The sequence below is a fragment of the Squalius cephalus genome (assembly GCF_949319135.1).
Source record: "Squalius cephalus genome assembly, chromosome: 6".
NCBI lineage: Eukaryota > Metazoa > Chordata > Actinopteri > Cypriniformes > Leuciscidae > Squalius > Squalius cephalus.
The window spans coordinates 29,793,704-29,812,279 of NC_137127.1; the positions used below are offsets into that span (position 1 = coordinate 29,793,704).

Below are 18,576 nucleotides of genomic sequence, written 5' to 3' on the forward strand. Positions count from 1 at the left end.
AGTTTCAGAAAAACGTGGACCAGACTATTAAAGGAAAACGGAGTCGTGAGTACACTACTAGGCCAGTTCTGGATGACTGTTTTCAAGTGACTTGACTTTTGACTTTTTGACTGATTTCTTTGATCGGGGAAATGTATTTATATGACTATGTGAACTATTGAACTACATGAACTAAACTGTTGGAATTACTGCTGATCTTGTGACTTGAAGCTTATTTTGTTTATTTTTTGTAGCCTTTGTGGGGAACAATTGTGAATTAATTTTTGTTTTTCTTTTTCCTATTCAACTCAAAAAGTCATTTTGGAGACACTTAAAACTGTGTTGACATTTAATAATATACATATTTGAATGAATTCTAGTTGTTTGTCATATTGAATGCAGTAGTGGTCTATTTAAGAGTGGTTTTTTTGGGGGTATTATTGCATTGCAATTCTTTTCTCAAATAAGTGAGGGGTTTTGTGAAAGACAAACAGACTGCACAAGACCTTTGTACGTTTTTGTACTGAACTAAATTAATGACAGAAAACCTGTCTGGCACCCCAGCATAAAAAAACCCAAACCAAAGAGTGTGCGAAAACGTTACAGTGTGTACGCAGATATTTCTTGAGACGACGCCATGTTTTTATGTTTTTATGCACTTTTACTCTTTTAGTTTTGTTGCAATTTCACCAAAAGCTTATAATTAGGAAATACACACAACACGCTAAACTTATATTCTCTATTATGTTAAAAATGTTGTAAAAAATACGTATTATTCTTATATAATAAGAATAACAGTAATGTACATTTATATTGCACTCGAAATGATTTAGATATGGAAAGAGGAATTCTTCTCAACTACCACCAATAAAGTTTTAAAATTCTTCTTTAGAAAATATTATATTTTGATGATTCTGCAAGTTCAGCAGACAGTGAGGTTCGGGTTTGTTCCGATCAGAGCTCGTGAGTGGAGAGCGCATTTCTGAATATTCCGCTCCGCTATTCATTCCGGTCGCTCGCTCAACACAGATGTCATGTTGCCTGGTTTGAAAATATGTGGAATAAGGGCTGCTTTCGACTAAAAGGTTTTTTTTCTTTTTTTTTTTTCTAGTCGACTAGTATACTAGGCTAGTTGTTCATTTAAGTAATTCATGGACAAATCGCCCCTTTATATTAATTTAATTAGCCTACTTATATGGATCATGAGTGTTTACGTAATATAGCCGCACTGCGCACGACCGCACGCATAAAGTTTGCCACAAAGAACCGGTAAAAGTAATGATTGTGAATGCGTCTAAATGTGTCTAAATACACTGTAAATGTGAATGTTCATTACACGCTGAGTTTCGGTTCATTTATGAGATATCGCCGGGGCCTCCAATGTCGTGATTGTCTGCTATATTTACTTCTTAAATCCAGGCAAATGGTTCACGAAACACTGATTAAAATTAAGATATAATTAATACAAAACTAAATTCAATTTAAAGAAAGGCAGCTGTTCTGTTTGAGGTCTCTGTGAAAGTTTTAAAGCAGTCTTTTAATGCCGCTTTTAGAGCGCTCACGTCCATAACCGTAAACTGACACGTTGTTTTTTCCCCTCATAAATGCGAACACGAAAATTAAAATAAAATGAATATTATAAAAAAAAAATTGTTGTGTCAGACAATGATTACAAAAAATTTTCTCTCATATTGCTCCTCATAACCACTGAAAACGGTCAACGGAAGTTAAAAGTAGTGGGTACAAAATGACTCATGACGAAATCTGGTGGCGTACACTGTCTTTGTATCTCTTTAGAATATTGCTTTTAGAAAATCTTTTAGTTTTTTTTTACTTTTAGAAAAAAATGACATAATTATGAATCAAATTATTATGAACATATAATGAAACTGTCAAAAATTGACAACACAAAGAATGATCAAAAGGCGATATAACGCACATCTCAGGTTAAATTAATTAAGCTCCTCATAACCACTGAAAACGGTCAATAGAACCCAAAGTCAAATTATTATGGACTGAAGTTAAAAGTGGTGGGTACAAAATGACTCATGACGAAATCTGGTGGGTGCATACCCACCGTCCCCACCGAAATCGACGCCTATAAGGGAAACATGATAATATAAAAAGTACTGTACAGTAATGCAGAAAAGCGCATTACAACCATGTTAAAACTATTTAAAACGTTAAGATGCAAAAATGAACTAAATGTAAAATTAGATAATGATAATGCGCAAATGATCTCGGTCTCTTCAAAGGTCTTCGCAAATTATTGTGTTATAAGACTCAGTTATCATAGCCTACATCACGTCTCTTCTACTGTAAGTACACAGAAAAAAAAATAAGACAAATGATGCGCGTTTGAGTCAGATTTTTATGAAGAATATGTGACTGTTTATGTAACTGGCAAAAGAAAACATTGTATTCGTCATACTTCGTCAACTCAGTATGGCCACATGAAACTCGACTGCCATCTACAGGTTTTATTATTTCCTGCGTCCAACATCTAATCCCCCTTCTGCACGATCCCGCAGAATTTCGGAAGTGCTCGCAGCATTCTTCTCTCTGAGACGCGCATTTTTAAAGGCCACATCTGTAGATCTCATCGAGCCGAACAACTTTCGTGCTCTAAGTTTTACGCCAGCTCAACAGGAAGTTGGCTATTTTGGGTTGTTTGAAAAACACATGCTGTGGAATTTAATGTACTTCTCCTACAGAATTCATCCGATCCCCAGCAAATTCGGGCAGCTTGAAGTCAAGACATTGAGGATGCTAAATTGGGGACGGATTTTTGATATCTCGAACGGTTTGGCCGTAGCGAGGAAACGAATTTATAGCGAGAAAAGAGAAACAGGAAGTGTGTTATAACTTCTGCATACATTGACTGATCTTGATAAAACTTCAGCAGTGTGTTCGTTGTCAGAGGCCGATCACATTGATGTGACTATTGTGAGTCAAAGTTATAGCGCCACCAACTGGCAGCAGGAAGTGTGTCACTTTCAAAATGCTTTGAAGTCACCCTCTTATTTTTACCCGATTTGCTTCAAACTTTATGTGTATAATGTAAATACACAGCAGATGTAGAACTGTAAAAGGATTATTGATATCTTAGATACTGTTGCCGTGGCAACGCATCAAACTTTAATGTTCTTTTCGGATGCGTTTGAGACTCTTAGCATGCTTGAAATTGGATGAAACTCGACAGACACATAACACTTATTAGCCAGTAGACATGTGAAAAGTTTCAGAAACGGGCGTGGCAGGGGGGCTCAACAGCGCCCCCTTGAACGGGGTCTGAAAACTTGTTCCATATATCAAACACGCTTGCATGAATTAATATGAAACTCGGTACACATATAGATCTCATCGGGCTGAACAACTATCCCTCTTTCAAGTTTTACGCCAGCCCAACAGGAAGTCGGCTATTATGGGTTGTTTGGAAAACGCTTGCTGTGGAATGTGAAATACTCCTCCTAGAAAATTCACTGTGTCCCCTCCAAACTCGGTGTGCATGTAGTCAAGACTTTGAGGATGCTAAATTGCGGACGGATTTTTGATATCTCGAACGGTTTGACCATGGCGAGGAAACAAATTTATGGCGAATAAGGGACACAGGAAGTGTGTTATAACTTCTGCATACATTAACTGATCTTGTTGAAACTTCAGCAGTGTGTTCGTTGTAAGAGGCCGATCACATGGATGTGACTATTGTGAATCAAAGTTATAGCGCCACCAACTGGCAGCAGGAAGTGTGTCACTTTCAAAATGCTTTGAAATCACCCTCTTATTTTTACCCGATTTGCTTCAAACTTTATGTGTATAATGTAGACACATGGCAGATGTAGACCTGTGAAAGGATTATTGATATCTTAAATACTGTTGCCGTGGCAACGTTTCAAACTTTATTATTCTTTTTTGATGCTTTTGAGACTCTTAACATACTTGAAATTGCATGAAACTCGACAGACACATCACATTTATTAGCCAGTAGACATGTGCAAAGTTTCAGAAACGGGCGTGGTGAGGGGCTCAGTAGCGCCACCTTTAGTCAAAAGTGGGGGGGTTAGTTTTATCAACAGCAACAAAACTTGGTATGTGTATTGTTCTCATCAAGACGGACAACTTTCTAATTTACAGTAACTAGCTCGGACCAAGAGGAAGAGAGATATTTTGGTTTGAATGTGGATTTTCTGGAGAATTTTCTCTCCCTCTCTCTGTGTCTCTGTGTGTGTGAGGGGAGGGGGGGATTTGACTATTGCTTTTATATTGTTAATCAAGGTTTCAGGGGCTTTTGGGGTCCTTAACGTGCTCAAAAACTCTTGAAACTTTGCACACAAGTCAGAACCCCCTGGCATCAGGGCCGGGCTGAAGCTGGTACCCGGGCGTGGCAGGGGGGCTCAACAGCGCCCCCTTGAACTGGGTCTGAAAACTTGTTCCATAGATCAAACACGCTTGCATGAATTAATATGAAACTCGGTACACATATAGATCTCATCGGGCTGAACAACTTTTCCCCAGTCAAGTTTTACGCCAGCCCAACAGGAAGTCGGCTATTATGGGTTGTTTGGAAAACGCTTGCTGTGGAATGCGAAGTACTCCTCCTAGAGAATTCATCCAATCCCCACCAAACTCGGTGTGCATGAAGTCAAGACATTGAGGATGATAAATTGCGGACAGATTTTTGATATCTCGAACGGTTTGGCCGTGGCGAGGAAACAAATTTATGGCGAGAAAATAGAAACAGGAAGTGTGTTATAACTTCTGCATACATTAACTGATCTTGATGAATCTTCAGCAGTGTGTTCGTTGTAAGAGGCCGATCACATGGATGTGACCTTTGTGAGTCAAAGTTATAGCGCCACCAACTGGCTACAGGAAGTGTGTCACTTTCAAAATGCTTTGAAATCACCCTCTTATTTTTACCCGATTTGCTTAAATCTTTATGTGTATAATGTAGACACACGGCAGATGTAGACCTGTGAAAGGATTATTTATATCTTAGGTACTGTTGCCGTGGCAACGCATCAAACTTTAATATTCTTTTCGGATGCTTTTGAGACTCTTCACATGCTTGAAAATGCATGCAACTCGACAGACACATCACATTTATTATCCAGTAGACATGTGCAAAGTTTCAGAAACGGGCGTGGTGAAATGGCTCAGTAGCGCCACCTTTAGTCAAAAATGGGAGCTTAGTTTTTCCTAGAATCACAAAACTTGGTACGTATATTGTTCTCATCGAGCCGGACAACTTTCTAATTTACAGTTATTAGCTCAGACCAACAGGACGTCAGATATTTTGGTTTGAATGTGGATTTTCTGGAGAATTTTCTCTCTCTGTGTCTGTGTGTGTGTGTGTGGGGGGGTTGTCTATTCCATTTAATCTTTGTTTTTCAAGGTTTCAGGGGCTTTTGGGGCCCTTAACATGCTCAAAAACTCTTGAAACTTTGCACACAGGTCAGAGCCCACGGTCATCAGGGCCGGGCTGAAGCTGGTACCCGGGCGTGGCAGGGGGGCTCAACAGCACCCCCTTGAACACGGTCTGAAAACTTGGTCCATATATAAAAAACTCTTGCATGAATTAATATGAAACTCGGTACACATATAGATCTCATCGGGCCGAACAACTTCCGCACTCTAAGTTATTAGCTCCGCCCAACAGGAAGTCGGCTATTATGGGTTGTTTGAAAAATGCATGCTGTGGAATTTGATGTACTCCTCCTAGAGAATTCATCCACTCGCCTCCAAACTCGGTCAGCATGAAGTCAAGACATTGAGGATTCTAAATTGCGGATGGATTTTTGATATCTCGAACGGTTTGGCCGTGGCGAGGAAACGAATTTATGGCGAGAAAAGAGAAACACGAAGTGTTATAACTTCTGCATACTTTAACTGATCTTGATGAAACTTCAGCAGTGTGTTCGTGGTAAGACGCCGGTCAGATGGATGTAACTATTGTGCGTCAAAGTTATAGCGCCACCAACTGGTAGCAGGAAGTGTGTCACTTTCAAAATGCTTTTGACAAAAGTGTGGGGGGGGGGGTTACTTTTACCCACAGTTACAAAAATCAGTACGCATATTGGTCTCATCGAGCCGGACAACTTTCTAATTTACAGTCATTAGCTCCGAGCAACAGGAAGTCATATATTTTGGTTTGAATGTGGATTTTTTGGATATGTCAGACTCTGAGTTTTTAGCTACTCCTCCTAAGTGGTTTATTTTATTCACACCAAACTTTTTCAACATGATAAAAATACATTAAAGATATATATATATATATATATATATACTGTATATATATATATATATATATATATATATATATATATATATATATATATATATATATATATATATATATATATATGTATATATATATATAAATATATATAAATATAGCTGCGAGCAGCGATGAAGGGCCAAAGCCGGGGGCACCGCCACCCCGGTGCCTTTAGGTAACTAAAGGCACCGGGGTTGCGGTGCCACCGGCTTGGGCCCGTAATCGCTGCTCGCAGCTATATTTATTATTATTTTGTCAACCTTTCGGGCACTTTTGGGGCCCTTAATATGCTCGAAAACTCTTGAAATTTTGCACACACGTCAGAACCCGCGGCAATCATTGCCGGACTGAAGCTGGTACCAGGGCGTGGCAGGGGGGCTCGACAGCGCCCCCTGGAATGGTGTCCGAAAACTTGGTCCATAAATCAAACACACTTGCATATAATAATATGAAACTCAGTACACATATAGATCTCATCGGGCCGAACAACTTTTGTGCTCTAAGTTTTACACCAGCCCAACAGGAAGTCGGTTATTATACGTTGTTTGGAAAACGCATACAATGGAATGTGAAATACTCCTCCTAGGGAATTCATCCGATCGCCACCAAACTCGGTGTGAATGAAGTCAAGACATTGAGGATGCTAAATTGCGGACAGATTTTTGATATCTCGAACGGTTTGGCCGTAGCGAGGAATCGAATTTATGGCGAATAAGGTACACAGGAAGTGTATTATAACTTCAGCATACATTATCTGATCTTGATGAAACTTCAGCAGTGTATTCATTGTAAGAGGCCGAACACAAGGATGTGACTATTGTGAGTCAAAGTTATAGCGCCACCAACTGGCAGCAGGAAGTGTGTCACTTTCAAAATGCTTTGAAATCACTCTCTTATTTTTACCCGATTTGCTTCAAACTTTATGTGTATAATGTAGACACACGGCAGATGTAGACCTGTGATAGGATTATTGATATCTTAGATACTGTTGCCGTGGCAACGCATCAAACTTCAATATTCTTTTCGGATGCTTTTGAGACTCTTCACATGCTTGAAAATGCATGAAACTCGACAGACACATCACATTTATTATCCAGTAGACGTGCAAAGTTTCAGAAATGGGCGTGGTGAGGGGCTCAGTAGCGCCACCTTTAGTCAAAAATGGGGGCTTAGTTTTTCCTAGAATCACAAAAATCGATATGTATATTGATCTCATCGAGCCGGACAACTTTCTAATTTACACTTATTAGCTCCGACCAACAGGAAGTCAGATATTTTGGTTTGAATGTGATTTTTTGGAGAATTCTCTCTCTCTCTCTCTCTCTCTCTCTCTGTATCTGTGTCTCTCTGTGTGTGTGTGGGGTGTGGGGGATTTGTCTGTTAGGAGAGATTTGCTTTTATAATTGTTTTTCAAGGTTTCAGGGGCTTTTGGGGCCCTTAACGTGCTCGAAAACTCTTGAAACTTTGCACACAGGTCAGAACCTTCGGCCATCAGGGCCGGGCTGAAGCTGGTACCCGGGCGTGGCAGGGGGGCTCAACAGCGCCCCCTTGAATGGGATCCGAAAACTTGGTCCATAGATCAAACTAGCTTGCATAAATTAATATGAAACTCGGTACACATATAGATCTCATCGGGCCGAACAACTTTCGCACTCATAAGTTATACGCCAGCCCAACAGGAAGTCAGCTATTATGGCTTGTTTGGAGAACGCTTGCTGTGGAATTTGAAACACTCCTCCTAGATAATTAATTCAATCCCCATCAAACTCGGTGTGCATGAAGTCAAGACACTGAGGATGCTAAATTGCGGATGGATTTTTGATATCTCGAACGGTTTGGTTGTGGCGAGGAAACGAATTTATGGTGAGAAAAGAGAAACACGAAGTGTTATAACTTCTGCATACATTAACTGATCTTGATGAAACTTCCACAGTATGTTCGTTGTAAGAGGCCGATCAGATGGATGTAACTATTGTGAGTCAAAGTTATACCGCCACCAACTGGCAGCTGGAAGTGTGTCACTTTCAAAATGCTTTTGACAAAAGTGGGGGGGTTAGTTTTACCTACAGTTTAAAAAATCAATACGTATATTGGTCTCATCGAGCCGGACAACTTTCTAATTTACAGTCATTAGCTCCGAGCAACAGGAAGTCAGACATTTTGGTTTGAATGTGGATTTCTTTGCAAAATAAGTCTCTGAATTTTTTACCCACTCCTCTTAAGTGGTTTATTTTATTCCCACCAAACTTTTTCAACATGATGAAAATACATTAAAGATGCTAAATTGTGAACAGATATATATATATATTTTTGTTACATTTATATATATATATATATATATATATATATATATATATATATATATATATATATATATATAAATATAGCTGCGAGCAGCGATGAAGGGCCAAAGCCGGCGGCACCGCCACCCCGGTGCCTTTAGGTAACTAAAGTCACCGGGGTTGCGGTGCCACCGGCTTGGGCCCGTAATCGCTGCTCGCAGCTATATTTATTATTATTCTTCTCCGAAGTTAATCGCATTTTTGAGGGCCTAAACATGCTCGAAAACTCACGAAACTTTGCACACGTGTCAGAACTGGCGAAAATTTACATGTGATATAGGTTTCAGAATTGGGCGGGACAAAATGGCTTGATAGCGCCACCTATTATAGTTCAACGGAGTGCGCCTCCCGCTATGTTCCACGTACGTGTACAAAATTCGGTACATATATGTAATGACCTAATACCTACAAAAAAGTCTCTTGGAGCATAGCCCTAAACACAACAGGAAGTCAGCCATTTTGAACTTCCTCACAGATTTTTGTGCAGTTTTTGCCATTTTCAGGCCTCATACTTTAACGAACTCCTCCTACAGTTTTAATCTGATCATCTTCAAATTTGGTGAGTGTAATCTTAAGGCCTTTGTGACGTTAAATTGTGAAGATCCTGAGTTTTTGTCGAAGGGCGGGTCCTCGGCGGCCTGACAAGTTTTGATGTTTCGCCCATGAAACAGGAAGTTGCTTTAACTCAGGCATGGAATGTCCAATCTGCCCCAAACTTCACACGTTTGATAAGAGTTCTGTCCTGAACACATGGCCATGCTTATATTCAGTTACAGTCATAGCGCCACCTGCTGGCAACAGGAAGTGACATGTTTAACACTGTTGTGGACTCCTAATAACATATAAAAAAGTGCCAGCAAGTGTTAAACATGCTAACAACATACTAGAAACATGCTAAAACATCCGACAAACACTTAGCAAAGTGCTAAAGCATGCTATTACTGCAATTAAATAGGAATTTGCTGTAACTCAGGCATGGAATGTCCAGTCTGCCCCAAACTTCACACGTTTGATAAGAGTCATGGCCTGAACACATCTACATGAGAATATTCAGTTATAGTAATAGCGCCACCTACTGGCAACAGGAAGTGACATATTTAACACGTTGATGCTTTTCTAGCAACATGTTAAAAATGCCATTGAGTTCTAAACATGCTAGAAACATGTTAAAACATGCTAGCAATACTTAGTGAAGTGCTAAAGCATGCTAATTCAATGAAACAGGACATTGTTGTTACTCAAGAAGGCTATGTCCAATCTGCGCCAAACTTCACACGTTTGATAAGAGTCCTGCCCTGACCGCCGTACTCGCGCGTCCTCCATGTGTGTAGTTTTTTAACACTTTTCACTCGTGTTTGTAGTTCTAACCGAATCCTCGTCTAACACGCAATGGGTTGTGGGCAATATTAGACATTAGAGTGCGCATTGATCTGCACTTCGGATTCTGACCGGAAATAGTAGACCATCCGGGTATCTTTGGAACACTTATTTCAACATACTACGATTTGGGACATACTAATTCTGTCTTCGAATACTATTTAGGACGGGTAGTATGCAAATTGGGACGCAGCAATAGTAAAATATGCCATTGAGTGTTAAACATGTTAGAAACATGCTAAAGCATGCTAGCAATACTTAGCTAAGTGCTAAAGCATGCTATTGATGCCATGAAACAGGAAGTTGTTGTAACTCAGGCAAGGAATGTCCAATTTGCCCCAAACTTCACACGTTTGATAAGAGTTCTGTCCTGAACACACGTCCATGCTCATATTCAGTTATAGTCATAACGCCACCTGCTGGCAACAGGAAGTGACATGTTTAACACTGTTGTGGTCTCCTAATAACATATAAAAAAGAGCCAGCAGGTGCTAAACAGGCTAGCAACATACTAGAAACATGCTAAAACATGCTATCAAACACTTAGCTAAGTGCTAAAGCATGCTATTACTGCAATTAAATAGGAATTTGCTGTAACACAGGCATGGAATGTCCAGTCTGCCCCAAACTTAATATGTAACATGCAAGAAACATGCTAGCAACACTTAGCTAAGTTCTAAAGCATGCTATAAAAGCTCAAGGAAGTTGTTGTAACTTAAGCATACAATGTCCAATCTACCCCAAACTTCACACATTTGATAAGAGTTATCTCCTGAACACATGTCCATGCTCATATTCAGTTATAGTCATAGTGCCACCTGCTGGCAACAGGAAGTGACGTTTAACACTGTTCTGGACTCCTAATAACATATAAAAAAAATGCCAGTAGGTGCTAAACATCCTACCAACATACTAGAAACATGCTAAAACATACTAGCAAACACTTAGCTAAGTGCTAAAGCATGCTATTACTGCAATTAAATATGAATTTGCTGTAACTCAGGCATGCAATGTCCAATCTACCCCAAAATTAATATGTAATATGCTAGAAACATCATAAAACATGCTAGAAATGCTAAAGGAAGTTGTTGTAACTCAAGCATACAATGTCCAATCTGCCCCAAACTTCACATGTTTGATAAAAGTCCTGCACTGAACACATCTACATAGCGATATTCAGATATAGACATAGCCCCACCTACTGGCAACAGAAACTGACATGGTTAACACAGTAATGCAGTACTAACCACATAATTATTGTGTACTAAGCATGCTAGAAACATACTAAACATGCTAGCAACACTTAGCTGAGTGTTGAAGCATGCTATTATCACTATTATACAAAAAAATTTGTAACTGACTTTGACATACTCTTACTATATATACCTCCTTAAATTCACTTTGCCCAAACATGCTCTGTCTTCCTAAAGCCACCGAGTGACGATGGCACGAGTGCGAGGGCCCTTTCATCGCTGCTTGCAGCTTTAATTTTATTTTTCTTTCTAAAAAAACTCGATTCAAATAAAAAAGACATCATTCTATAATGAAACATGAATGTGAGAGGTCAACTAGAGTGAAAGATTAATAATGCCAACCCCAAAGGACAATTTAAAGACACTATAAAAGGCAGCACTACCCTTGTTCTGCCACATAGGTTCCTGCCCTGCATACATATTGGCATGGCAAAGAGGACTGTGTCACTGCAGCTGCTGCTGCTGGTGGTGTATGGGGTCTGTGTACCAGCTTCAGCTCAAGTCTGCAGACTGCTTAGTCAGCCTGCCCTTCCTCTACTTTCTGCTGAAAGAGACATCAACATTGGGGCGATATTCTCAATCCACATTAGTGCACTGCTAAAGATGCATTCTTTCACTACCAAACCAGAGCCAACAACATGTGTCAGGTGTGTATGATGATATAAAATAATAGCTGAACATGACTCTTCGCTGAATGTAATACAACTTTTTTTATCTTTTTTTTTTTTTTTTTTACAGCTTGAGCTTGCGTGAGTTTAAATTTGCCCAGACACTGATTTTTGCCATTGAGGAGATCAATAACAATACACAACTGTTGCCTGGCATTTCCTTGGGCTATAAGATATATGACTCCTGTGGCTCAATAGCTCAGGCTATTTTCTCAGGCATGGCTTTGATGAATGGCTATGAAGAGACTCTGAGCGATATGTCTTGTTCTAGACCACCAGCTGTTCATGCCATTGTTGGAGAGTCAAACTCCTCTCCCACCATAGCCTTGGCTTCTGTAGTTGGTCCATTCAGTTTACCTGTTGTAAGAACTCTTACTTATCTGCTGCTAGTTATCATGTTGAATCATGAAGCACTGAAACAGGCACCAAAATTATGTTATATTAGTCATAAATATATAAGTCATATTTATCCTATTAATTACAGTTTATAGAAACAAATGTGTTAAGTTGTTTAAATATTTGCAGTCTCTTTCATAACAATTATGCTTTTTGTACAATAGAATGTTACAGATATGGATGAAAAATAGAAAAAATCTGTGGTTAAAATACCCGTTTTTTTCTTACAGATCAGTCATTTTGCCACATGTGCATGCCTGAGTAACAGAAAAAGGTATCCATCCTTCTTTAGAACAATTCCCAGTGATTATTACCAAAGCAGAGCACTGGCTCAGCTTGTTAAGCACTTTGGTTGGACCTGGGTTGGGACTGTCAGGAGTCGCAGTGACTATGGCAATAATGGTATTGCAGTATTTGAGGAGGCTGCAAAAAAAGAAGGGATTTGTATTGAATACTCAGAGACCATATTAAGAACTGATCCACAGGAGCAGCTTCTAAAGACACTGGAAGTGATAAAGAAAGGCACTGCCAGAGTGGTGCTGGCTTTTGTTGCATTAAGAGATTTTTTCCCCCTTGTGAATGTAATTGCACAACACAACATCACAGGGCTGCAGTGGGTTGGTAGTGAATCATGGATCACTTCTCGAACAGTTGCAGAGACAAAGGAATACAGTTTTTTATCTGGAGCTGTGGGTTTTGCCATAGCAAATGCCAAACTTGTGGGTCTGCGAGAGTTTTTAGTGAATGTGCACCCTGATCAAGAACCAAAAATTGAACTTTTAAAAGAATTCTGGGAAACAGCTTTTCAGTGCTCTTTCAGGAACAGTGCCAGTGGTGGCTGTACTGGCTCAGAGAGACTGGCTGAGCTGCAAAACGAATATACTGATGTATCAGAGCTACGGATAGCAAATAAAGTGTACACTGCAGTGTATGCTGTTGCACATACCCTACATAATGTATTAAAAGACTTCAGATCCTCCACCAACAGCAGCAAAAGAGAACGGCCCACACCACAAAAGGTAGGCCTATGTTAGAGGACAAAAAAATAACAGTAGAAAAATGATAATGAAAAAATAGGAATACTGTTCCTGATGTTTCCTCTCAGGTGTTGGAGTATATGAGAAATGTGAGATTCACTGTCAAAACAGGTGAAGAAATCTTCTTTGATGGAAGTGGTGATCCAGTGGCGAGATATGACCTAGTGAACTGGCAGCCTACTGGGAATGGAGGCCTGCAGTTTAAGCATGTGGGTGTCTATGACAGCTCACTGGCTTCAGAGCAACATCTTCAAGTCAATCAAGAACACGTGTTATGGGCAGGGAACAGTGGACAGGTATATCAATAATTTATAATAACAAATTATTGAGGTTATGTGAAATATCTGAATTTTGAACAGGACAGTCGGTCCAGAACAATCATACTAGTAAATCTGTCTGAAAATATATCAAATTTAACAATTCAAATCATGATTATTTGGTGTTTTATATGACAACTTATTTTCTCATAGTTGCCTGTGTCAATGTGCAGTGAGAGCTGCCTCCCTGGCACTAGGAAGGCTATGAAAAAACGACGACCTGTCTGCTGTTATGACTGTATTCCATGTGCAGAGGGAGAAATCAGTAATGGCACAGGTAAAATAGTACATGCTGGATAACTCTTATGAAACTATTATAAATTAAAGTGAGCCATTCACTAAAGTATTTTGTTTTCTTCACAGATTCTAGTGACTGCTTTCCTTGTCATTTAGAGTTCTGGTCGAATGAAAGTAAAGACAGATGTATATTAAAAGTGGTTGAATTCCTTTCCTTTACAGAAATCATGGGGATGTTGCTTTGTGTTTTCTCCTTCATTGGGGTGCTATTAACGGCACTGGTATCGTTTCTGTTTTATCTCCATAAAGAAACACCTATTGTTAGAGCCAACAACTCAGAGCTGAGCTTCCTGCTGCTCTTCTCACTCTCACTTTGTTTCCTCTGCTCACTTACTTTCATTGGTCGGCCCACTGAGTGGTCCTGTATGTTGCGTCACACAGCATTTGGGATCACTTTTGTCCTCTGTATCTCTTGTGTTCTGGGAAAAACCATAGTGGTGTTAATGGCTTTCAGGGCTACACTTCCAGGAAACAATGTCATGAAATGGTTTGGACCTACACAACAACGACTCAGTGTTATTTCCTTAACGTTAATACAGGTGATTATCTGTGTGCTTTGGTTAACAATATCTCCTCCTTTCCCATATTTGAATTCAAGCTACTACAGAGAAAAGATCATTTTAGAATGTAACTTAGGTTCAGCTTTTGGTTTCTGGGCTGTTCTGGGTTATACTGGCCTGCTATCAGTCTTGTGTTTTGTTTTAGCTTTTCTTGCTCGGAAGCTCCCTGATAACTTCAATGAAGCCAAGTTTATCACGTTCAGTATGCTCATATTCTGTGCTGTCTGGCTTACATTTATCCCAGCTTATGTCAGTTCTCCTGGAAAATTCACTGTAGCTGTGGAGATATTTGCTATTTTAGCTTCAAGTTTTGGTTTACTATTTTGCATATTTGCTCCAAAATGTTACATAATTTTGCTAAAACCAGAGAAGAACACAAAGAAACAAATGATGGGGAAATCTTCAATTAAAGCACTTTAAACCTATGAATCACTGAACATAGTGTGAAGCAACAGATAAGTAACCCAGATTATATGTATATATGTATGTCATGCCATATTAAATGTGAACAAAAGTTTTTTGTGAACTTTATCAGCGCTGTTGGAAAAATAAAACACTTCTGTCTGGGTAGAAGTTCTTTCATGCAAGAAATTGACTTAACTACATTGTTTATAATAAAGTGATTAAACCACACATTAAAATGCAAATTATATGTATGAAGTTTAGTTGGGCCGAAAAAAAAAGTATTAACCCTCTGGTGTTCCTCGTCCTCTGGAGTCACACTCTATGTTACTGTGATTTCCTATTATCACTGTAAAGCTGCTTTGAAACAATTCATATTGTTAAAAGCACTATATAAATGAAGGTGACTTGACTTGACTTGTGCTCTCTGAGGTCAAAAGTGACCGAACCCCTGAAATGTAACTTTTTTACCCCAGTAAAATCAATGTAATATATTTTTGTTCAAACGTTTTTTTTATTTTGAGATAATTTTATGGCACTAATTAATATTTATGCAATAATAATGATATTTTTTTTTTCTATTGAAAATAATAATAATAATAATGTTTTTCTTTACTTTTCAATTAATTAAGTATTTCAGGTTAGAATAGAGACTAGGCATTCAAAATAAAAATTTTGAAGGCAGTTTTGAAGAAATTTTCTTAACCATCTGGTGAGAGTTAAGAAAGAAAAACATATAATACCATGGTGTAACCACTAGATGCACGTACAGCTCTCTATAAAGAGGCTTGTGAATTCCCTAGTTGTTTTTGGACATATTTATTTATTATTTTTAGGGTGTGGATTTTAATATATATTTAGACATTCTCAAAGTCTACTTTTTGTCGAGGTGTATATTTATATATATATTTTAGGGAAGAATATCAGAGAGAGGTTATTGGGCACGATTCATCAAACTGACAGTTTTATGATAAAAATTCCCATGCCTTTTAAGAAATGTATAATAAAGACATAGTCAGAGGTAAGATGAGTGTTTTTTATTAAAGAATAAGAGTTGTATTTTTTACACAGGGATTTGAAGTATTCAAAATCAATTTAAAACAATGTATAAAAGTTAAAATACACCAGTCTTTTAGCATTCATTCATTTGTAAAATGTTAAAAATGTTGAAACAACAATGAAATAAGTTTAAATTGCATTTTCTAAAAGTTATCAAAAAAATGTGTTAGTGTTAAAATTACATCAGACAAGTACAGAATTTGTAAAACTGTTACATTTTACATAGAACACAAACTAGTTTAAAAAACATAATTGTTAAAAAGCCTTTACGTTTTTTACACATCCATTGTTAAAGAACAACAAAAACTCTTATTATCCGTCTCAAAGTTTAAAGATACGTAAGAGTTCCTTGTGTAATCTCCTGGGAGTATCGTGAAAAAAGCGTCCGTTCAGTCCTATACCAAAACTAGAAGTGACAGATTGGAAGTAGGCTCAGAGTCCCACGCTGGCTCCACCCCTATCCCATCCCACACCAGCTGGCTAGTACGTGTGGGAAAAGACAACACACATCTCATACGCTCAGGAGTATTGTGAAAAAGCGTCCACTCTCTGTCAGTTCAAAACTAGAAATGACCCCTAGAACAAAACGCAATGCGGCGCGCAGGCCACACCCACCAAACACACCCCCTCAAAGCTGAGAGGCTGATTTAAATTAAAGGTAGATGACTATGCCTAAACAAAATAATGTTTTAACCGGACATCCTGTAGCCATTCAATTACTCAGAAGCAGAAAAGTTAAAAGTGAACAGCAGTTTTTACATGGTCCTTCGAACCGGATAAACATCCCCGCATGTTCCCTGAGACATAGAATGCAGATATAACATTAAAAGGATCTCCGGCTAGTTTGCCAAATTGTCTAGATATGATGTCAATACCCCTCCTAAGTAAGGCGCTTGGTTGAAAATACCTGAAACGCTTTCATGATTAAGAAAAATAAAAAAGTACTATGGGCCGTCGATTGTTGATGACGCACGACGGTCCTGAGCGCTAAACTAAAAAGAACACGTCAGAGGCGAGTGTTCGCGGGCAGTTCGACACACTCTTCTACAGTTCATCGTCGGACCCACCTAGAGAGATAAAATGCCACATTGTGTGGCTGTTGGTTGTGATGCCCATTCGAAGACAAACGAGAGCGGTGATTTGACCTTCCACTGTTTTCCTAGTTCTGATGCAAAGAAAAGAAAACAATGGGAAGATGCTTGTGGGCGAGTGAAACTCCCCAATTACCCGCGGTTCTGTTCTCGACCCTTTAGCCCTGATTCATTTGAGGATTTTGATCGCCGACAGCTGATGAACGAGCTCATGGGGGTTCGTGGTTACATGCGAGTACTTAAACCGAATGCAATCCCCACGATTTTTCATCACAAGAATGCTAAACGTCCGCGTATTTCAAGTGTAAATCGTAAACAGAAACGGCTAAGGCAAGAGATGCTGGATAGCATGCTAAGTAGCACTAGCGCTTGTGTCTCCACTTGTGCAGAGGAAATCATGGACCGTGTCGAACCAGACAACCATGCACTTGTCGAGGCATTAATGGAAGATAAAAGCGTCCAGTGTTTTCCAATTAAAGTTGATGCAGAGACTCAGACAGATTTCGGGCTATACCAATTGGATGCAGCTGTACAGTGGCCAGCTGACGCACACTACCAGGTGGTGACCAACCATAGTAGTTACGCACGTAAACATGAGTTGGTAGTGGAGGATGACAACTCTCAAGATCTGTTCTTATCAGATAATGAACCTAGCGATCTGTCTCAGTCACAGCGTAGTCAATTTGATCCGGATTACACTGCAAGTGCATCAGAGTCCTCTCAAAGTACACAGGGCTCACGACCTTCAATTAATTCACATGTTGAAGAAATTAGCACTAGAGTTTTTCTAGTTTTTGAGGGGTAGTTACAGCAATTGCTTAGACATTGTTTAAAGTGTGGCTCCCTTATTGTTCAGGAAGACATGAGAGAGCTACACAATGATGGATCACAATTGACATTAGAACTCACATGCATTAATGGCTGCAGTTACAGATGGCAAAGTCAGCCTCCTGGAAAACACTGCAAAGGGATAGGAAACCTGCTCTTATCAGCGTCAGTCTTCTTCAGTGGGATCCATTTTGCGAAATTTGAGCGCTTCTGTCACAATATGAACCTAAAGACAATAAGTGCTGATACATATGCAACGCTGAGGAAGAGGTACGTGTTTCCTGTGATTGAAAAAACATGGAATAAAGAGCAGAGTACTGTGTTAACCACAATGACGAACCAGCAAGAAGTTGTGCTCTGTGGAGATGGCCGGTGTGACTCTCCTGGTCACTCAGCTAAATACTGTACGTACACCTTCATGGATGCACTGACTGAAAAGGTGGTGGACTTTAAAGTTGTAAGTTGCACCCAAGTGTCAAGCTCCAACACAATGGAGATCAAGGGTTTCAAAGATGCTCTACCAGTGGACCAGCATAACCAGAGGACCAGCGGTCAGCATAAAGGACGCACGGCAAGAGCGCGCAAGTGGTTTTTCAGAATACTCAGTTCTCCTGTTATTTCAGTGCTGTATTTGACTTAAGGTAAGCCTATCTTCGATTCTCTGCTTATTTTTGGTTTTTAACTTCACATAAT

At 39.3% G+C, this 18,576-nt stretch overlaps 1 protein-coding gene across 1 annotated transcript; it reads left to right on the forward strand.

Moving 5' to 3' along the window:
- Window positions 1-11,654: 11,654 nt before the first annotated feature.
- Window positions 11,655-14,923, forward strand: olfcd3 (olfactory receptor C family, d3; the record flags this gene model as incomplete). Its single annotated transcript, XM_079874852.1, has 6 exons — window positions 11,655-11,875; window positions 11,967-12,258; window positions 12,523-13,311; window positions 13,398-13,625; window positions 13,800-13,923; window positions 14,010-14,923. 6 exons carry the CDS (start codon window positions 11,655-11,657, stop codon window positions 14,921-14,923), a joined length of 2,568 nt encoding a protein of 855 aa, XP_079730978.1.
- Window positions 14,924-18,576: the final 3,653 nt, after the last annotated feature.